This window comes from Maylandia zebra, linkage group LG5 (genome assembly GCF_041146795.1).
Source record: "Maylandia zebra isolate NMK-2024a linkage group LG5, Mzebra_GT3a, whole genome shotgun sequence".
Taxonomy (NCBI): Eukaryota; Metazoa; Chordata; class Actinopteri; order Cichliformes; family Cichlidae; genus Maylandia; species Maylandia zebra.
Genome location: NC_135171.1, coordinates 13,904,487 through 13,927,605, shown reverse-complemented (window position 1 = coordinate 13,927,605; position 23,119 = coordinate 13,904,487). Strand labels below are relative to the sequence as shown.

At 41.2% G+C, this 23,119-nt stretch overlaps 1 protein-coding gene and 1 long non-coding RNA gene across 2 annotated transcripts in view; both read right to left on the bottom strand.

Moving 5' to 3' along the window:
* Positions 1 to 3,615, bottom strand: part of LOC143418596 (uncharacterized) — a 44,357-nt gene extending 40,742 nt beyond the window's left edge. The window contains exons 1-2 of the long non-coding RNA XR_013098601.1: positions 3,454 to 3,615; positions 3,199 to 3,349 (exon numbers count right to left, since the gene is read on the bottom strand). This is a non-coding gene — a long non-coding RNA (uncharacterized LOC143418596). The remainder of the gene's footprint in view (positions 1 to 3,198; positions 3,350 to 3,453) is intronic.
* A 12,105-nt stretch (positions 3,616 to 15,720) lies between these two features.
* Positions 15,721 to 23,119, bottom strand: part of tafa4b (TAFA chemokine like family member 4b) — a 37,725-nt gene continuing 30,326 nt past the window's right edge. Inside the window, exons 5-6 of the mRNA XM_004545311.3 lie at positions 18,876 to 19,000; positions 15,721 to 16,737 (exon numbers count right to left, since the gene is read on the bottom strand). Coding sequence (XP_004545368.1) covers positions 16,726 to 16,737; positions 18,876 to 19,000 — 137 coding nt within the window. The 3' untranslated portion in view covers positions 15,721 to 16,725. The remainder of the gene's footprint in view (positions 16,738 to 18,875; positions 19,001 to 23,119) is intronic.

The following is a 23,119-nucleotide window of genomic DNA, read 5'->3' as shown; positions in this document are numbered from 1 at the left end:
CTGTGCAGGCTCGTTTAGATGTTTTCTGACAAAGTCTAGTCTGACCTTCCTGTTCCTGAGTGTAACCGATGGTTTACACCTTATTGCACTTCCATTCATGACCGTGTCTCTTGTTTGTAGACAGCAGTGACTGAAGGTGCTAGATGTATCTGCAGAGTGTTCTTGATTTGCTTCTTGTGAACATGTGTGTCTTAACCAGAGAAATAATTCTGTCATCATCCACTTTGGGTTTCGTCTGTGTCCGTTTGGTGTTTCTGGGCTGGTTAATAGAAAATGTTTGTAAAACCCTTTGAGTGAAAGCTGAAATCTGCATTTCAATCACATCTGGATTGGCTGATTTAAAACCCACTGTGGTAGTGTACAGAAAAAAAAATGGTTTCTTTGTCCAGCAAGTGATGGTAACTTTAAGTAAATTTATTGAGTAGATAAATATTGTCTGTTTCCATATTTTCCCCGAGAAATGGATGACGCTGGAGAACTTCCAGACTGTCAGAAATACAGCATGCAGAATGTGAGCAGCTATAAATAACAGGCTGAGTTGTGTCATGCCCTGCCAGATGTAATAGAGGTGTGAATGCCCCACTGACAGCCAGTAGCCACCTAACCAGGGTTTCTCATGAGGGTATTATTTACTTATGGTTTGAGAGAGATATTCAGCATCAGTCAAGCATAGTCATGGCGCTAACATTTACCCTGCAAACGGCGAGATATGTCTTATGAATGAAAGTCAATATACCTGTCTGCTAGACAGACAGACTGGCAGACACATAGTCTGATCAAGTCAGGACTCACTCCATTGCTTCCAACAGCTTCCTGCAATGATGCACAAGATTTGCTGGCAGACACTAAAAGGTCAACTTAAAAAGCAACTCATTTTAGTGAAGAGAAGAGCTCTGACGCTTCAAATAAGGATGTGTGTTTTGAATTATGATGTCTCGTGATTTAAGGGACCATAATTTGAAAAGAAAGCACTAGTCTAAAGCCCTTTGATAGGAAGCATCTTCCTTGCTACTGTGTGCAGTCAGTGTGCACCAGGCTGAAAGTGTCTGAATGTGTCTGCCTATTTTACCTCTGCTGTTTGACAGTCACCTTTGAATCTGATTTGTTGAACCATCATTTTAAATCTAGAAGATAGCCAAAATTAAACTATTACTCTTTTCTTAATATGTTTTAAATGTAAACCTAAATAGCATCCAAAAACATATACCGTACTTTATACATGTCAGACTTTGTTTTCCTATAGCTTACCAAATTAGCAATAAACCAGATTTTAGATGTGAATTGCACTGACACGTGAATATAGGCGGAGTATTCTCTAGTGGTCAGCACAGTGTGCACGAGTTAATAGAAAACCTGCAAAACAATAAATATATGCCTAACATTTAATTGCTAGGCATGTATTTAGTTGTTGTTAGGAAATTTAATTTAGTTCATAAAATATTAAAATTATTACTGTGGGACTTACCAACAAGCCAAACAATTCTCAGATAGAACAAGAAATTCCCACAACTGCTGCATGACAAAGACTAAAGAAAGAAAAAGCAACATCAGGCTTTCTAAATTATGGCAACTGGTCTCCTGCAACTGGTCTGCTATTAGTAAATTGGTGTTAAAAGAAGTTCTGTCTCTGTGAACTTTTCTGAAATGCTCAGCTTTGATCAAATTCAAAACAGGGTTTAAATGATCATTGCTCATGACAACTTTTTTAGAAACATTTCCAACACCATTCAGCGTTGGACCAGTTCATTTTCAAAGAGTACAGGATCATATACTCTGTTCCAGTACAAGGTGTTCTGGGTGCCCACTCCTGAGGTATAAAGACACATTGAACAAAAATCTCAAATTCTACAAGACAGACACCAACAACTGGCACACACTGGCTTAGATACCCAGGTTGATGATTGCTGTGCTGAAAAAGGGCCCAGGTATTTGAAGAGAGGATTGCATGCAAGTTAAAGTTGGGCCTAGCATTACACATGACATGACACTGACAAAACACACAGTTGCCACAGACACCACATAAACGGTCATCACACAGCGAGAGCAGAATTCAGAATGCAGTTCAAAATGCATTTATGCGAAATTCATAGAAAATCTTTGGAGGGCAGTAAGTAAATATTCAGTAATAGACACAAACTGTAATCTTTCATGTTGTGATTGTTAGATGCAAAATTTGTTAAATTCCTATTGTGTTATCTGCATCTGTCTAGTCTTTATTTGAAGCCTTTTCCTCTTGAATGTTAAAAATTACACCAGATTTGGCGATCACAAGAAAACATAACACTTTTTTTTTTTTCAAACAAAGCCTCAGACTCTCAAGGACTCTGCATTTCCCAAAGCTTACATCATATATAGACACATATCACCCAACCCACTGGAGTTTTACCGAAGGACAATTGTTCACATGTTGACATCTGTCAAGGCAGCTGAGAACAGGGCAGGCAGTCAGGTCTCGTGGGCTTTTCCAACATTTATACTGCTGCAGACAACACCATTTCACACAAGCAAAGGTGTCCGAGAGCAATAATAAGGAGATGGTTTATGACTTTCCCTGTGGATATCGATGACGTTAACTTTTTCTAATAAGCATTTATAGTTCCTTTGATCATGACCCAGGGTTTCCTGTGCATTACCTGCCAAGCATGCAAAAATTAATTAAAATGTAGCCTTTTCTCGTGGGTTTAAATTACCAGCTACAGCGTGGGATGGTAGGATAATTTTCATGAAGCTGGAAAAATTGCAGCTAACTAACAGCAACAGTATTACATATATGTAGAGAGACACATCTACATATATGTAATACTGCAGCTATTTACATACAAAATCAATACCAGATCGATGATCATTGAACATGTAAGCTAAGTTATAAATACTGTAATATGTTAAAACAGTTAAATATGTTAAAACCTTCCCCTTAGTAGTTATTTTTTTCTCAGTTTATTTGCATGCAGATATTAAAGGGAATACTTTCAAGACACAGTCAGGGAGTTTTATGTTTGCACCCTTTTCATCACCTAGGCACAAACATTAAAATCTAAGCAATCAATGATCTGTTTACTAAGGACTCGATATAAACCTCCTCTGCAGGAGCCCATTGACATTTGCTTGTTCTCTCCCACAAAACCTGAAAAAAGTCTGAGCTGTATAAACTGTGATCCATATTTCTCAGCTGAAAAAGCAACAACTAGGATAGCTTACCTGGAGTCAAGGACGACCTTGTCCACCCACGGCCTTGATTGGCGTGTCTGGCGTCTGCCTTCAGCACTGATGTCCCTCCAACATGTTGTACTAATGAACACTTCCCTCAGCCTGGCAGGGACCTCAGCGATAGAACGGATGTGTAGGATCACTGACGAACATAGAGTTCTTATTTCAGTCTTTTCCGTCCTCGCTGCCCCAAAGAAATCTGTGAAATGTGAACATAATTGGACAGTCTTGCTTCCTTCAACAAACCTTAAACATCTTGCTTGTCTTAGCCCTTAGGATCATTGGGTATGTTTTGCTAAGGCTAGCTTTGTTTATTGAAGTGTTTGCTGCAGTGTTTACTGGTAGCCTTGGGTAAATCTTATGAATTCCATCGGTTTTGCAAAAAAGATGTTTTAACTCGGCGCTTAATTAAACACATACAGCACACAGAGAGCTGAATCAAAGGTAAGAGAAGACACTCATGTATTCATTAATATTTCAATCCATGTTAGCGCAGATTAATGCTGAGTGCTTATGTCACTCATCACTTACATGAAATGCTAATAGATTCATTGGTATTTCTTACTGACAGCCATGCATTTCAGACTCTTTTAGACTCTTCAGAATATATTCTGATGTTAGACATCTGCATTGGCAAACTCTATTGTTCTGCTCTTACTTCTGTAGCTCCGTCATCCCTCGTTACAGAATGGCTGATTGTATCAACTAAGTAATAAGCTATTAGCTGATGAGTGTGTTCGCGGCGCTCCTTTTGTTACAGTAAGTGTATTAATTATTGCAAATGTAATTATCAGAACATTATTCCCCTGTAATTAGGCTGTCAGTAATGAAATGTAAGAACTTTGCCCCAATCCGAACCTAATTGATTCTCGTGTCTCTCTATAACCCCCTTAACTGAAAATTTTGCAATTGCCACGGCAACAAACAGTCGCTGTATCCCATCTGTTCAGCGACAACAGCCATTTGGTTATGAGCTCAGCTCTCACATTCAGTGACCCAGAAATCTTGCCAGGCAACAACAGTGTGATAGAGAGCTTTGTTTGAGCTGGCCTCGCAGCTTACCATCCTCACCTAGGAAGTTAATGCAGGATGCTCTTACTCACTCAAAGCACGCATAAACAGCATTGTCAGGAATATCGCTCAATTTTAGATTATGAAGGGTTCCTTTAAGTAATCACCATTGGTTTGCACTAATCTGCTGTGTAATTTCTCTAAAAGATTCTCACTTGGATTCTATGACTTTATAAATGGAGGTGAGCAGTGATGCAGATTTTTACAGTCTGCTACATACTCTCGTTCTTTAACTGGCTGTTTGCATGTTTCTATGAGTAGAGCCTCTCTGGATGAGCATAGTTCTTGTTAATGAGTCTGGCTGTGGCCAGTTAGGGAAATGAAGCAGATGCTTAATTTTCTCTTTCTCCTCTCCTCTGTGAATTGGCTGACTTTGGGATATTACACCCAAATTAGCACTGTGAAGTGACAGTTTTTTTCCCTCTCTCTTTAGCACAGTGTCAAGTGTGAATCAGAGCCGCTACAAAATCTCCTCTTACCCAGAAGCACCCTTTTACACAAACACATACACATGACTTTGTGTCTGAGGTGTGATTTATTTATGCACAAACTGCTACCTGTGTGTATAGAGTGAGTGTGAAGCAATAGTGTTCCTAAAGGGCCATGGCTCAGATATCCTTGTCATGTAACACCTAAAGACAGTCAAAGGTCAGGTAGTGAAGGAACAGAAGGGCCACAGATGGAGCTGCACCGTCTGGCCCTGCTCCGCCCCAGCGCTGTCATATCACCATACACCTAGCCCCAACCATCCCACGATCTCACTCCCCGGGGGCTAGACGAGTGTATTCAGCACACACAAGGACACGCAGGACCATACACAGAAACACACACACTGAGCGGATTAGTAAGTGGGGACATTTATTTGACTCTGATTCCAAGGAGTTTAAGTGCAGGTCTTCTAAGTGTGTCCATAGTGACCCGCTAGGCAGGAGAGAGAGCAAGGAGAGAGAGCAGGTGGTTAGGAGTCTCGATAGCACGGCATCTCTCTCTCTTTCATAATGTCAAGCCTCTGGCTTTATGCCAGTGTTAAATGCATGGTCCATTTCCACACCTGTCTTAGGGACATTTCACTGTGACCAACAGAAGGATTATTTTTAGAATGATTTGACCAACAACTTCTGGAGCTGTGCCATCAACTGGTGAAGAGTCCTCAGAATAAATATGTCAGGCATCACAAACAGCAAGTGATGTGTAAGATTAGTCAGTATGTTTCCTGTAGTTTGAATGTTTGAATATTTACAGACTAATTTGTTAGCTGTCAAAATGGGGGCTACTCCAAGCAGCTCTGAGAACATGCCTCTCATGTGCACAAGGTCCAGGGTGTAAAAGTACGATACATTAGTGATGGCTGACTAACTGAAATGGGGCATGTCCCACACTGTCTTTTTCATGTGTAGTCTGGACTTACATACGTCAAGTGCATTTATCATTAGCAGAGGGCTTAAGCTGTAAACATCATTACCAAGTCTAATTACATCTGGGTCCAAGGTCTCACTGCAGACAGGCACAAGGGCGCACTAACAAACACATACACAGAGTTATCCAGTGCAAGAAATAGGGAAGGAAAAGACAGTGAGAAGGGTAGCGTGAGCGCTGACTACACAAGAATAATGGCTGAAAAGTAAAGTCTATTTTTTTAAAATGTCTTAAACGATCTCAAAAGTAACAGTGGGACTGCAAAAGAATATCTTTCGCTTGGGGTACTTAATCGTATAGTAAGAAAGTAGAGTTGTAGCAAGTAAGACATTGGAGTGTAGGAATATGAAGACGGTCAGTGTAACTGCTGAACACCTCAGCATGATGCACCCAGTGGCAGCGCTGAATCTCTTGGCAGTAGCTGTGATCTACAGTACAAGCAGGTAACTCCAACATGACTGCCGACGGGGCTGACGGGACTGCACTGTATTATACCTCGGACTTCATCAGAGTGGAAGGTCTCAATAATGATCTGATGCACTGCAATCAACTGCACCCTGCCCTGATTAGCGCTGACAGCTTGATGACAAGGGTGCAGTGAGAGAAAAAGATGTGTTGAGAGATGTGTGAAAGGAAGACAGGGGAAAAGTGTGCAGATATACGCTGAGAGTGACGAGAAAGCGAGAAGAAGAGCAAAAAAATCTATGTAACAAGTTAGATGGATTGGTCCTATAACAAAGTCTAACAAGGGAAAATCTTACTTGGAAAAAAAAAGTGTGGGGAAGGGTGATCGGGAGAGAAGTTTAAATAGCCTGGAAACATCCATTAAAGCAGAAAACATAATCAATGTGCCCTTTTAAAGAGCCAGCTAGCAAACATGGAGACATTCCTCAGTGCTTGATAATGCCACCAAAATTATTTCCCCCTTCCATCTCCTTCTTTTTTTTAGCCCCACTCCTCCTTTTCCCATCTTATACGCCCTTGCAATGACAATATGTCATGCAATGGATATAATTGCAATAATGCAATTTGGTTTGGAGGCGGATTGAGAGAATAATTGGACTCAACCCCAACGAAGTGACAGGCTAATGATTTAGCATGGCCACTGGCTATTGTGAGAAGCGAGCGCTTTCAGTGCTACTGAGCTAATTTCCTCTGATGATGGTCTTAGCGCGTTGTCTTTGTTTCGGCACTGAGGAGTGCATGGCCATGAGGCGGACAGTTAGATGATGTAACCCACCCACCCAATGCCAAACAAACACGTCTCTTGTCTCGGAGAAGCCACCCACTGTTCTCAGTTACTTCATGCATAAAAGGGGGCCTTACTTGAACTAAAGATAAAGCAAATAAAAAGCAAATAAAAAGCAAAGGTTCTTATTTTCATACCTTCCCCATGATATATGAACTTCACAGGAAAGCTAAGACCATTGCCAAGAGGAGGGGAAGCATTAGCATAGCCATAATAGCTAATTGCATAGAGTTTCATGAAGACTTTAAGACCGAGGACTTCAAATTACCGCAGCAATCACAGCCATTCGAGTATGAAGACAAATGTGAATATGTTAGGACTTTGATGTATGAATTATTCCAACGTTGTAGCGCACAACATTGGAGTGCAATATTCTGATGGATTCTGATAAAAGCAGGCAATATACAGTCAAAGCAGCTGATGGTACAGCTGTGCAACTTCGTTCAAAGACAAATTTGCATTTGAAGAGTGAGTGCCCATCACTTACACAACAATAACAAGGCAGCAGCACATTTACAAGTGACCGGTGTTGTGAAATGCCACATCTTGATACCTATTCTGTTTGATGAGACAAGAATAAGACTTCAAGACATTTTCTCTTGCTGCTGCAAAGTAGAGCTCGAGCGAAACAACCACAGATAAGCTTGTTTCTCAGTCTGCGGACATGCTGTGAATGTGAAGTGTGCAAAGTCAAAAGAGGCTGTGTGTGGCTTGTGTGTGCTTCTCGTCTGCGTTCGTTGCTGCACATTTGCATTGTGCATGCCTGTGTGTTTGTGCTTGCCGGCAGACTAAGAGCAGGGCTTGAAACCAAGCTGGTGAATTTATTTATATCAGCTCTTTTTATGAGCCCCGCAGCTGGTGAGATGTAGGGGTTACCACAGTATGTGGTGCGTGTATTTTTGATTTTGTGTGTAAAATCTGATTATTGGGGTTTTCATCTAGGTTAACTCTCCCACATTTATATTAGTAGTGTTTGGGTTTTCTTTTTTCATATTTTGTGCATTCCCTCTACCTCTTCACTGGCGCTGTTGGGCCTGGTTGTCCCATTTGTTTCCCTCTCACTTTTGTAAATCGTCCCGCATCCCTCTCATTCTATCATTTCTTTCTATTCTTTCACTCTCACTCTTGCTCATTGCCGCCATCTGCTCTTTTGTTTGTTTCTGGCTATGCTGTTGTCAGGCACTGGCATGAGGGCCTACCCACTATTTCATACAGAAAAGCTTTACAAAAAGACAGAGGCGGACACGAAAAACTATACCTGGCAAGCGCAGAGGTGGGGTCTAAGGGAAAGAGAGAAGCATTTATACAGGTTGGCACCAGGAAAGCCTTTCACTTTCTCCCCTTCTCACTCCCTCTCAGCCAGAATCAATGCTCCAAAATCCCCCAAAGCCAGATCCTCTTACATGCTATCAATTATTCAACCTGCCTCTTTTGTACAACCACTCCTGTTTACAAGGACTGCCTGGCCAATTGTAAATGTTTGCGTGCCCGCTGAGCCCCCATCACCTCCCAGCCACACACGTTGATTACACAGTGATTTAGCTCTATTCTGCCATCCCCCACCACTTCCACACCACTCACATCTGCTCCGACAGGGCATCTGTCAGGCTGGCACAGAGGCAGCCGGAGCGGCAGAAAGCCCTGAGCTATGAGGGTGAACAGGGTAGAGCGCGATGAGAGACGCCAATCACGGCTTGTGGAGCTTGTCATCTGGGCTGAGGTCTGGCTGAGGGCACAGCATCTGGCTGCCAGTCCCAGCAGATGCGCAGCTACGCTCAGAAGACTCTGAAAATATATGTCTAAAAATCATTCTGCAGAGCACCAGGATAGCTGGTGGACAGAAAGCACCAGCATTGTTTCTCAGTGCAATTTATTATAAGAAAAGAAAAAAAGAAAAAAGCGCCACCTCCTCTAGCAAGCCTGCAGCTCCTATATGTCAATGAATTTTCTCACAGTTTTTTTTCTGTACACACATAACATGATAAAGTGGCGTCTACTTCTATACCGCAGCGTAAAATTTGAGCACCTATTGTTTTCAGTTATTTCTCACTTGCACACTTAACTTAGAGCTAACTTTATAATACAGGTATGCAAATTCCAAAGCAGGCTGCAATTATATTGTTTTTGTCACTGTTTTTTTTTTTTTTTTAAATCTACTACTCGTGTCTGGGCAAATCAAAAGATTTTTATTTAACATTTCATTATTATTGCGATGGCATCTGCCACACATGGGAAAAAAATCAGTCCATACCTTATATCTCATTAGTTTGGCTTGCACTTATTTCAATAATGTTATTCGTTAATGTCTTTACTTAAACCTAACAGTGATATCATAAAAATGTGTTCTGTTATACAAATTTTCTATCTTTCCTGGTTTGGGGAGGTGGCTGTTTCCTGTCTGGGTGAAAGGGCGTGGCCAAGAGCTGAGGATTTTGACAATACAAGCCTGCTCAGCAGGACCAACCAAGTGCATTTCAGAAACTGGGGTGTTTTAGTTTACTTATGTTATTTTGTGCCTCTTGTGTCTTTGTGTTTAGGTCAGTTTGTGAGTTAACATGTGTTTAGTTTGTTTGGTTGAGTTTCTGGAAGTTACTTTTTGAGTAGCGTTGCGTTTAGTTGACCTCTTTTATGGCCCTGCTAATTATATTTTGAACTTTCTTTTTTGGGGGGTTAAAAATTTTAAAAAGCCCATTTTTGAAGACATTTTTCCTGTGTTATCTATGCCTTTGCTGCTTGGGCCGTAACAATTTTTCGAGGTGATTTGTTTTATTAAAAGTGCGAGCTTTATTTTGAATGAGGTTTTCTTAATGCTCGGATGCTTCCCATCTTATATCAGATTCTGTCTGCCCACCAGACCTTACAGCTAAGAGTGAAATTCCTTCTTAAATAAGCTGAGTGTAACAACAACCTCATTTTAACGCTCTGTTGGAGCTGTACTTTCTAAAAGCTGACAATGGCTACACGAGAAGCATCGGCAAAGTGCTGCTTTAAGCCTAATCGAAAATATGACATGACAAGAGAAGACATCCATTATAGTTGACAATTTGGACACAAAACCACTGTTAAATAATTCAATGATGCATAAAGTTGAATGAAGGAAAAACCCACTGTTTTACACATGGTTGTAGAGCAAAGAGTGGCTAGCTGGGGGATGAGCTTGACTCCACGTTACATGACAAGTACCACAGCATGGTAGAATTTGCAAGGTCTCTGCAAGGAATGACTTTAAAGTTGTAAAAATCAGCAGCGAGTCAGTGGAACTAATGGTTTTCTTTGTGTTTGATCCTCCCTTGTTCTGTCTCATCACTCTCTCCATGCCCCACCTGCCAGGGAAATTTATGAGGATGCTGTTTCTCCACCCAACATGCCAGACAGGAGACATTTCTCAGGAAAACAAACCATTAATTTGGTAAATAAGGAAGGAGTATCACACTATGATAATTAATTATGAATAATGCTTGCAAATTTAGCTTTTGTTGTCATTGGTGCAAACACTCTAGCAGTAGTAGCCCATTTCTCTGCTTAACGTAAATGCTGGCTGTTTATCAGAGAGTTCAATGCATATTTATGTGCTGTCTAAATATGGACCCTCTGTTGTTATATGGTCTGGAGCTGGCAGTCATACAGTGTGACAGTAAAGTAAATGCAATATTCACAAAATAGACGTGAGCTTTAAATAGCACTGTTACCATACCATATTCCCCAGCTAAGTGATTGATTGATTGGTAATTTATTTCAACATGTGAACAATATACAAGTACATTTAGAAAAGAAATGAGAGAAAAAAAATATACTATACAAATTACATACAAAAAAACATTCTGATTAATAAGTGCATGGTCTCTCTATTGTTATATGTTCAGCTGAGAGAGCAAGCAGTGTTTTTACTGTCATGTGCATATCTGAGGAATTTTAAAGTGTCAGTAGGCAGAATTAAATCTGTCACTTCTACTGTATGTATGCACCTCACGCCAGCAAATACAATGGAATATTGTGCATCAGGACGCATATTGTTGAAGTCTGATATCTACTGTGTACATTATCAGTGTTGCTTTGCATTCAGCTTCTCAATTTTTTGAATGTCATAGCATAAATGCAGAGAAAACCATATTGACTCAGATATGAGACACCTTCCTTATGTAAACAGGACTGCAGCAAACACGTGTATAGTATACATATATACAGAGTGCATATACTAGGTATTCAGTATAAGTGCCAAAATGGTAATGGACAGTTAATATGTTAATAATAGCTCCTTAATCCTCCTGTGCACACACACCCACAGACTGCAGGGCCCCTCTTTATCAGTGCTGCTCGCACTGGCAACGACACATGCATTGCCAAGCCTGCCAGGCTACGGCCATGCTAATGTAACCCGTTAGTCTAACAAAGGCTCAGGTCAATGGAGCCTCCAGTGGCTAATTGCTTCAGAGAGATAAGTGAGTTTGACGACGCAGCAAGGGACGGCTCAGCGAAAGGAAGCAGCGAGGGAGAAGATGTTAATGTCTCCCCCAGTTCACTCCACCGTCAATATCGGCCAGTCGCAGGCCTGCCACAAAATGAATATTAAAGACGCTTTTGATTGTTTGTCCTCTCTTTTTTCCTGGTTTCATAGAATTTTAATGGGCTATGTTAGGGTGTTTTGTCACATTTTCTATGCTGGGTAAGAGACTGGAGATAATGCAATTAATCCCCATACCATCACCTGACAGCCAACCAGCTGTGGTGGCCAATAAAAACCACGTGACGGCTATTGCTGTTGCACTATTCTAACATCCTACCCCATGATTAAAAATGAAGGCAAATTACTGCATTGTGCTCTCAAGTGAGCTCAGCGATAATAAAAGGCCTGAATGCAATTAGATGTGGTGTGAATAATATGGTTTTGGGCTAAAATGATTTGCTCTCTTGAAGGAAACACTTTGGCCCGGGTTGATTTGTTCCATCTGAAGTGACAGTGACGAGACCAGCGAGTGCCATCCAGCAACAATAAAACCAATCAGATCTTCTTCATCTGCTAATCTGCCTCTGACTTATATTAAATCAGTGTCACTTTCAGACAGCGAGGCTTTCCAGCCTCTTCCTCCTGCAACAGCGAACTCTTCTTTTCCTACAACCGAGTCAAGTTCACCTGCCTCTCACCGACTCACTTCATCTGAAGATTACAGCTCTCACGTAAAATGAATCCTGAACCCATATTTGTCAGACGTGGCTGGAGGCTAATGCAAATTGGACTTGACAAAGTATGATGAATAAGACAAAAGCTTTTCATCCATTTTTTTCTCCCTCGTTAGATAATGATTGCACAAATTTTCAACAAGTGTGACGATGGACTTTTTGGTGTTTGGTTTGATGATGTATGCATCCTCTCTGGAGCTGACCAACCAGACTTCACACATGAACAAATAAATACTTAAAAGTCTCCTCAGACTCTCCCCCACTTCTCAAAACACTACAGCTGTACCTCTTTATCTCTTGTAGGTATCTTGTCATTCTTCTGTTTTCCATTTTTACTCCAGCTATCTATCCTCTCATTAGTATGATATTCTGCAGTCTTTTCTTCCATGCTGCTTGTTTGCTTCTAAGGATCCTACCCTCTGGGTCCCACCAGTTGCTAACCCATGGAGATGAAAGCTTCCAGTCTCAACGGGGTGTTTGAGGTTAGACCCCCACTGACACACTAAGACACATCCCCTTCCAGTTAAAAACAAGATTATTTTTCACACTAGATAATGTGATGTAAGCACAGTTTATACATAGAATACATTTCTTTCATCATTTTTTAAAAGCTAGCTAGCAACAAAGGTTTTGGAAGCAGGGTTTAAGCTTTTTTTCAAAACAAAGAATGGATAATGTATATAGCCTTGCATAGACATTGATGTCTGCTAAATTTGCATTCAGTGTAGCATCATTAAAGGTGAAAATGGTAATATAAATTCTTCCAAGATACCTCAAGGGTTCTTAGTGGGTTTTTTAGACTTACTTCTTATAAACTAGCACAAGTGGAGTGTTGTGCAGAGTAGTGTGTGGCTTCTCTGCTGCAGAGTTGGTTGTCCAGCACAGCAATAGTAAAAGTACATACGGTGCACTCTGGTGATTTTCTCGTTAAATACTGGTGACCTGGGACGAGGTTTGAATCTGTCCCTGGCAGCTCTTTTTTTGTCTTTCTAAACACAGTTGAAACTGAAGGTGGAGCTGGAGCGTCAAACCCCAGCCACCGGGGAGCGGCGCAAATAGTCCTCAAATATTGATTCTGCTGCAGAGAGCCATGTAGGACGAAGGGGAGCAAGGCGCCAGGCTCATCTACAGAACATGAATTCTCTGAGGGAGGGAAAGAGAGAGTGGGAAGGAGGGGCGAATGGGAAACAGATCCACCATATAGTTTGATGTTGCACAGATCTCAAGACCTTTCCATTAGCTTCTGGTTGCTGTAATTAAGGCTTGCCAATTTCTCTGCGAATTCCAGCTCTCCCACGCCCGTGTGCATATGCATGAAACGGAAAAAAGTTTAAAAAAGAATGAGCTCATGTGGACGTAGGTGTTTTTGCTTGAGCGTGAATGCAGTTACAGGATGCCATCATATTTCCCTCTCCAAAGGACCATTGTTGCTGATACGCCGCTCGTGGAAAGAGGGCAGTTTGGTGTGACTGGCCTAACTGCAGTGCTGCATCGTAAGCCTAAAAATATTCCATGTCAGTGTTCCCGAGAGAAGCCCAGTGCTATCCAGGCCTCTCAGTAATGAGAGAGTGGAACTGCCTGCAACCGGTAGCCCTGCTGTCCCCAAGCTCCCTCTGGCTCAGAGCTCGGCATTGGAGCCGGAGAGTTAGCTGCTCAGCTCCCACAAATTTATCATAGCTCACAAGGCAGCATGTCTGAAAGCAGAGGCTCTCATTCACAGAGGAGCAGCCCCCACCAGGCTCACCCTTGGGCACACTAACCCAAGACATTCACAAATCAGAGAGGCAGAATGATGCAGTTTGAAAAACACTTTCTTTTGGTTGTGTGTCCACAAGAGGGGAGGGGGGTGGGGGGGGGGGGGTGGGGGGCGGGGTTATGATTTGGAAAGCATCAGTGCAAAAAGCTGCAAACTACTCCGAACAGCTGAGAAATTAAGATACAGTGCGTGGGGTAGATTGCGTGAAAACTTTCATCTGTGCCATCATTTGTTTCAGACATTACAGTGGGAAAAAAGAGAGAAGGAGAGGGCACAAGAGAAGGAGAGAAAGATTCAAAGAAGGGGGGGGGTGGAATGGGGGAGAATGGACAAAGATAATAGAGAGATTTATGATGTTTGTACAGGGCGCGATGCTACTGCACTCAGGGCTGTAATGATCGAGCCTTGTACAGAAAAAAAACATGTTTGCAAAATGTTGAACTGCCATTATCTGTGGCAATTATTTCAGTATGTCTCACCCAAGCTTTGATACGGAGGGTAATTCTGGAGAAAATCAATCCGGTCGATGACGTGACGAATCCTACTTCCGGGCCTAAAGTAGTCTGCGTTTAATATGGCTTTTGTGTTGTTAACATGTTTAATGTTTTGTATTTTCTTCTATTTAGTCTCAAAAAGCTCCTAAAACAGTCAGTGATCCCTGTTGACCTCCCTCGGCTTTTATTACCGCTAATCATTTATTTAAGCTCAGTTTTAAAACCTTAGGATGTAACTACAGCCCAGCCCATGCAGCAGTATATGAATGACTAACCTCGTATTGTGGATGGATTATCTCAGTTGTTCTCCTGGCTGAAGTTTGGTCCTTTTACAGCATCCTGCCATGCGATTACATTTGTTCCTGACCACCGAGAACACTCATGTTAACTTTTATCGAGTGGAAAAAAAGTTAGCTTGTTAATATTATGCTAACATAGCTGTGTCGCTAGCGGTCACGTAGCACATCATTATATACCAGCTAGCCCAACTTCAGTAACCCTACAAACGTCACTGCTGTTTAGTTTTCTGTCTTCATTTATGTTGGAAGTGATAACAGAGCTGTACGTTTTAATTTGTTTCCAAAACCCCGCAGTCAGGACATGCTATATCGTATTTAGATAGAAGCTAGCAAGCTAACTTCCTGCTAACTTCTAACTCCGTTGTCAAATGTCTGTGGAACAGTTTACCTCTACAACTACGTTTGGTTGACTCTGTGGAATCCTTTAAAAACAGTTAAAAACTTTACTGTTTAAACAAGCTTTCTGTTGACCAATGCTTTTTTACATTTTTATATTTTTGATTTACATTTAAACTCTATAGGCCTATTGTGTATATCATGCATTTGCTAATTATCGTATTGTTTATTTTAATCTCTGTGTGCAGCGCTTTGTGACTACCTGTCTATGAAAAGCGCTTAATAAATAAACTTTACTTACTTACTTTACTTATGTCATAAATTCCGTTTTCATGGATGCCTGGATGTTAAACTCAATTGTTACACCTGGTAGAGCAGAACGCTGATCATTTTATTAAAGATGAAAGACTTTAGACAGTTTTTCAACTCTCAGTAATGCCATAGTGATCGTTTGATATATGGACCTGCAGCGGAGTTTAGGCCCAGACACGGCTTGTGACGTCAGACTTAACGACCGGATAGGCAACGTGCGTGCAAAAAAACTAACACGTCTAATAAAAAGAAGCTAAAAAGAAACCTCATCGTGCGGTGGGTTTGTATCTGTGGTGCTTTTAAAGATTAAGAACCAGAATATTTGGAAAACATTTTCAGCAAGGAAAAAAAAAGAAGGAAGAAAGAAATAACAACATTAGAACAGGTCACACTTGTTTGAGCATTTATGGTCCTCCTTTCAACAGTCAAAATAAGAGATGTCGCAGTACCGAATAAAACAGATCAAAGATATATAACTCTGAAGGCCGAGCCTGGAAAATTTCTCTGGGCAAAAAAATGAGACGGATGAATCACACTTTAATAGTTCATATTGTACCAAGCTGTATGTAAGTGAAGCTCGACAGTCTGAGCCTTTTTTTTTCCAGCCTTTTTTCCAGCCTTTTTTCAGAATGAGTGAGGTGTGATATACATATTTATCTACTTCAAGTGTCAGACACTTTACAAAATGCTCACCTTCAGTTTCATGTGACATCCACAGCAAAAAGATGAGAGATATCTAGAAAAACAAAACATTCCCAAACGGCTTCGACTAGTGCAAATATCTTACATGAATTTTTAATATGTTGTTATGATCCTATTGCAATTCCTAATTAGAACTGCAAAATGACTCCCGCAAAACAGTCTTTGTGGTAGTGACTTGACCCACAAGAGCCGTTTAAATCTAATTTGCTATTTGCTAGTTATAAGCTGCTAACTCTCATGTACCCATCCAGACTGCCGCCAGTGTTTCCAGTATATGTTCAACAGGTCTGAACCGTGTCCAGCAACACTCTCAGCGCCGCCTCTAGTTCACATCTTACGCTCGTCCCAGAAAGCTTTGTTGAAATATATACTTTGAAATGCTTAATTGGAGTTTGAAATCAAACGTTTCTGATTAATCCAAACTGTTCATTATTGGAAAAAAGAGTCGCCTTATTGTCCACTGGTACCCTGATTGTAGTCCATTGGTCTCAACAACCAGCATATTACATATGCTGTACACGTGGCTCCATGTTGCCAAGTGAACATAGTTTGTGATGAGTACGTTTGATCCCATTATTTTGTGATGGATATCTTGACAGCAGTCCTTTCCTTTCCCGCATCTTACAGTAAATACAATATGTGTGAGTCATCCATCCTTTCCACATGGAAAGCTTCATGTTTCCTCATGGCTCGGTGGCTCTCTTGCTATCGGGTGACCTAAAAAGAAAAAAAAGAGAGAGAAGAGAAGAGAATCAGGGTCGCAGAGACATCTAATCACATGAAGTGCTTCACAGTGGCTGAACAAATGTTTCTATTTGAAAGAGACAATCGGATGTCAGGGGTGAATATTTAAAGTCAAACAATTTCCTTTGTATTTCAGCCTCTGTGTCCTTTTCATTGGACCAAAAGAGCTTGTTGGCAGTCTAGCCGGTGGTCTGATTGCAAGAACCAACAGTGTCTCAACTGGTTAAGCTGAATTTCACATGTCTTGGAGCTGCAATGGTTTGTTTACACTTGAACAGAGAGCTGAAGGAGTGTAATTGCAGATGTAAAGAACTTGTTTCCCAGCAAACCCAGTGCGGTGTGTGTTTATGCTGTATAATGACCAGATATGTTCATGCATAAAATATTAATTCTGCTTGTTCCACTCCTGCAAATAAAACTACATTAAGTAAGAATGAAAATACAGATCTCATGGTGTGGTGTTTTTGCTGTTTCTTGTTAAATGATGATGCCTCAGTCAGGCAATCTATGCATCTTTCTACAACACACCTACGCCGTGTGGGAGTGAAAGAAAGATTGACATATACTGATCATCATGGTGAATAATATGCTGAGGTGGTACAAGGAGGTCAGAGGAATAAAGAGAGACCCAGTGTAAAGAGCAGAGCTGCAGAGAAAGTAAGAGAGCAGGGCCGTGTGAGCAGTTGCCAAGGAATCGATGTCTCATTGCAACTATCTACAGTGACATCTGCCACCAAGTCTCCAAGTAACTGCTCGCCAGTCCCAAAGCACCTTGCAAATTCACAATTAATGTCCACTGATGCAGTTAGCTTAAAGGCCTCATCAGACAAGGTAGGAGGGACAAAAAGGAGAGGAAGGGAGTGAAGAAGAAGAGAGACGGCAACGTGCAACAAAACAGGGATAATTGCACCTATCAGTCCCAGAGTTGGTGTTAGGCCCAGGGTCATTAATTCCACTGCCTGTGACTGAGCTCGGCAGTGCCTCTGTTCCTCAGTCTACCCCACTCACCAATTTAATTACGACTCTTAATTGTGAAGCCTCTGTGGAAGGCCCCAGCCATAATGCATTCTAATGAATGCGACAGATGTTGTTCTGTTATGCCATCTCTTGAGCAATTAGTCTTATGGCGCCTGCGCCGCTTTCCCGTCCAACTGTTTCTCTTTTTATATTTCACCTGTAAATAAACACCTGCTCCATCCCACGGCACGCACTCTGGCGCATGCACACACACTGCCCGGTCGTCAGACCCACAAATTAACTTTCACACTTCAGCAGATTACAAAGGGCCATGAAGGGCCCTCATTTAAATCAATTTATCTCATATGAATAGCATCAGTTTACTCGACATCACATGGCGGTTGTGTGGGGTAGACTGTACAGAGGTCTCGGGTTTACTGTGATGGTTGTTTTTGTTTTTTGTTCTTTTTGATTCGTCTTACCTGAAGAGATACGGCTACAGGAGCTCCACAAACAATCACCTGGAGGCTTGCCTGTTGATTAGCGCTGTATTTTCTTTGTAATTTATAATGATCTCTGAAATAAGTGATTAAATTAGACTGCGGTCTTCTGTGGGCATTTTGAAGATCCAAACAATCTCTGTTTACAAGATCAACTTTAATTTTCTTGGGAGGCCCTTCTGAGTTTTTTCTTTTCATATACTGGCGTATACAATACGAACACTAGCAAGAGTCATCAAGTTGAAAGTTTGTTTACTCAACACTAATTCAAGCAAGATGTTTCACAGACAAAACAAATCAATTGAATTGAAGATCAAGGTCATATCTATCTACATCAAATGTTAGTTAGGTTGGTAATACATGCATTTTTTTGTATTTTTTTTTTTTTTTTTTTGGGCATCACATGATTCTCGTGGGACTTTTTGATGTGAGCACGGATAATTTTACACGCTTTGTTGTAGCACGCTGATGAAAAGATTTCAAAGGCTACGCTATAATTAGAGTTACACACTGCACGTAGGTCACGGTGCAGAAGCGCAAAAAACACAGGTAAGAAATCCATGAAAAGGAGAAGCGTTGATCAGTGATTTCACATCACAGAGAGAGAGAGAGAGCAGGCAGGTGTAGACAAACAGACAAATGCATTCTTCTTACTTTGGTGGTTTTGACTTTGTTGCCAGTGCTGCAGGACCAACCGGTCAGGTCAGGAAGGACCTTACACTCCTCCCCATCCATACATGGCTGCATTTGACACCACCACTTCTGGGCTACAATGGACGCTGGAGTAGTGAGCGGATGTTCAGAGAGAAAATTAAAGACGGAGGGTTAGTAAATGGATTATATGACATGAAGAGCAAAAGGCTAGAATAAGGCAAATTTACAACACCAACGTGACCAGCACACCATGCAATAATTAACACTGATCACTGGAAACCACCAGAACCATGGACAGCACACTGTGAATAAAGATTAATGGGTTTTTTTGTATTCATAAGTAGAATGAGAAGAGTTGAAAAGTTCCCTCCTGCAACACTGCTGATGTTCACTTGTTTGTGTTTTTTTTTTTTTTTGCTTCTTGTGCAGATGTGTGAATTTGCATGAGGAGCTGACAGTCACTTCCTGTAATTCAAATGAAATTTCTGCTTATCATTTAATTGCCTTTTGTTACATGCAAAATCAGCAAAACACATTAAGTGAATGGAACCAGCATTATTCATATTGCATAAGACCAAGGGAAAAATAGGATTATGAAGAAGAAATTCTATCAATAAAAAAAAGGCTCATTTATTTAAGACAACATGCTGATTCTGAAGTGCTGTATGATTTTTGCAGGGCAAAAAGAGCTCTTTGTACTAAAGCAAACAATTAGAAGCTGTGTTTTATTTACCGACTGCAACAACTTTTATTCTGTTCAAACTAAGAAAAACTTGGACGGCAGGATATGCATGCAGGATCACAAAAACAAAACACTTGTGGAGATTTCATATTTGTTCTAATCGTATTAAACGAAATAATTCTAATTATTAGAATTACCTAAGTTTTGATTAATGGCAGCATCCAGTCAAGGACATATTTGAACCAAATCTAATAACTCAAATCATCCCAGCATGATGATGTTTCAGAGAGCTGCCGCTTTGACAGAACTGCTGTGGCGTTGGGTTCTTTGTTAGCAACTCCTGGGTCTGTTAAAAAGCTGTTTTTCTGTGTTTCAGTGAACAAAGCTTGATGCACCCTTCTTCTCTTATTGTAGTCTCGGATGAAAACTGATCACGTTAAGGTAAAACACTTTCCCACCGTCATTCCAGCCGTGGTTTGACACTTTTATATGTAGAATAACGGTATGACATCTGACATATTCACTTAGTTCCAGTGCCATGGTTCATATTAATGCAATAATATCTCATGTGGGTGAACAATGAGGTAACATGGTCAATGCCGCACATTCGCTCATATTTGACTGCACATCTATACAGTGCAGAATCTATGTTTTTGTGAATGTCATGTTATTATAGTTTTTCAAGCATGTCCTCACACGACTGAAAATGTACCTGACTTGGTAAATATGGTCTTGAGCTACTGGATCCTGTTGCACAGGTAGGAAAGTGGATGCAGTCTGGGCTGAGCTATAGTTTATCCGCTATTAAAAGCTAAAGTTTCCTCCATCTTAGCAGCTGGCACTCAAATCTCACAGATCATTTGACCCCACCTTGTAGACAAGAGACAGAATAAGAGAGAATAACTCAGTCCCCGCTCTCCTAACTCATCATCTGCCCATCCTTTAGTCTCAAAGGTGAATGCAGAAAGAAAAAAAGAATCCCATCTCCCCAACTTCATCATCATTAAGCTGCTGGACTGATGGTGTTTAGAAAGAATTTTTTTTCATATCTGCTGTTTCCAACAAATGAATGAGATAAGCTGGTATTGTGAGGAAAATTGACTTTCAACTGCATAATGCAAAAGAACATGGGCCAATTCTCTCAAGCATTCTGGGAGAAGAAAACAGTGCCACTAAGAGAAAGAGGGAGAGGAGGGCGGGAGGGAGGGAGACAAGACTAAATAATAGCTGTTCACCAAGAAAACATCTTTGTAGTGAGGAAATGAGCAGTGAGAGGAACTCGGGGAGGCAGAGTGAAGGGTGCAAAGGAAAGAGGCCGTTTGAGGATGACTATCACTGATTGTAGTGGTGAAAGGAGCAGATCAAACAAAGAAAACACAGGAAGAGGAGAGTAGCAAATTGAGGCGGAGTGGAAATTGGCGAGAAGCAGAAAGCTAACTTGAAGCTGCCCAGTCAACACAAAAAAAACCTCTCGCCGCTATGATGAGGCTAATGTTGAACACACTGTTATGATACATGAGCTCAGTGGCAGTAAGCGGTTCTAAAAACCAATGGCTGTGTAATGATTGTTAATGTGGCCATTACAGTGTCAACGACAGTGCTTTGTACTGCTCGAGTGTTATATAGAGCTACTAGGCATGGCCTTTGAGTGCTATTATGGAGTTAGTGTTTATTGCACCTTATCTCATGCTATTACTAGGAGGGTGGGGCATGACACATAAGAACCTGCCTGTCAAGTGAGAAAATGGACACGAGTTTGTACGTGGCCTGTGATGTCATGGATAATTCAAGTACTGGACGCCATTCAGACAGAGATCTCAACAGGTCAATGGTAAAAAGATTACAGCAATACTGTGCACCAGTTAGTTCTGAAATTATCTCCACTGGAGCCGTATTTTTCCTCGCTGTACTGATGGAGGAAGTTTAGAGGCCAGTAGGAAGCTTTTCAGGTGCGCAACGGTTTGAATGACTGAAATTCAATATTTACATTTAGAAGATTTAGATAGTCATCTTGAATAGTTCACTAATCCACTTATATTAACACTACTGACCCTCGTGAGCCTCTACAGTAAATATGAAACCACAGACAGCCTCCAGCTAGTTTAACTTAGCACATAGACCAGAAACCGGCTTAAATAGCGACCTGTCCAAAAATAATCAACTTCGTCCACTATCACTATCAAAACTCTCAAACTGCATGGCATATACATATGCCTTTTATGTACAAAAACAAACAAAAAAGAGCATATAAGCAATACATGATGGATTTATGGAAGACTGTGTGCTGTCTTAGCGCTCAGAACACACAGGCCTAGAGACCCGTCGGCTAGCATCTGGCAACCACCAGGAAAAATGTGCATTCCCCTGGTTGTCAATAGTAAATGATGGCTGCTGGCAGTCACTTTGAAATCAAATGCTAAAGCCCCACACAGTTGTCAGTGACCCACCCTGGTAGCTACTGGTCATCAGAAAAAAAGGAAAAATTCAGTTGCTGGAGGTTGTTGGCATTTGCTAACCTGAAATTGGTCACATGAACTGGTGAAAGAGGTGTATATGGTGCTGAACTGAAAAGTTCCTTGGAACTGCTATTGTCACCCAGTAGTTTGCATGGGAGACGCCAACTTGTCTGCAGACACAAACTACTCACCAAGCAGTGGAGAATGTTTTCCTTCGAAGAAAATCTGTGCCTTTTGGGATGTGTTGGTTGCAGCGATAAGGACAACTTTTACTTTGAAGACAAATGGTCTCCGTTTCCAGTTTGCATCACACTGTTTCATTTTAGCTCAGAGAGGAATTAGCAAGTGTTCACAGACAAGTTAGTGTCTTCCATGCAAGCTACAGACAACAAAGGTGGGAATCTGCTGCCATCCAAAGCATTTGCAACAGGCCTTTCAGTGCAGCATCATGTACATCTTTGTGATCCATTTCATGCTAGTGACTGGCAGGAAAACCCGAAGAAATGATCCACAACTAGTCAGGAGGAGCACATTTTCCCCCTCATGATCAGCGGCTGCCAGATGGTCGCCAACAGGTCTCTCAGCCTGTGTGACTGAGGCCTGAGACATAGCGAGCACATAAGGGTATCAGGAAGGACATCTGTGGCAAAATTCTGCACCTGAGCAATAGGCAGATCCAGCCGATGTGGGGGCTCCACAGGAAATAAGGGAGCAACATTAAGTACCTACTGCTTGCTGCTTCATACCACATGACTCGTGACTCATGTAACAGTTGTTCTTTGGTCTCAGTTAAAGTCTCTCTTACAAAACAAAACAAAGTGGAAAAACAATCATCAGCTGAGTTGCTTTTAAAATTATTAAGCTAAAGTGACAATGACGACTTTCCACTGTGTCTCCACAGTCTTGCCTGTAATTTTTTCACAATAATGTTCAACAAGTACCAGTGAAAATGAATCACTGCCAAGTTCGTCAAACAGAAAGACATTTTTTCAGGGAAAAATGCATTTAACACATGAACTCCCCCTTAGCTCTACGTACTCTAATTGCATCAGTCTCATTAAGACTCTACATTTATATTCACAAAAGGTGCCCATGCTAATTAAAAA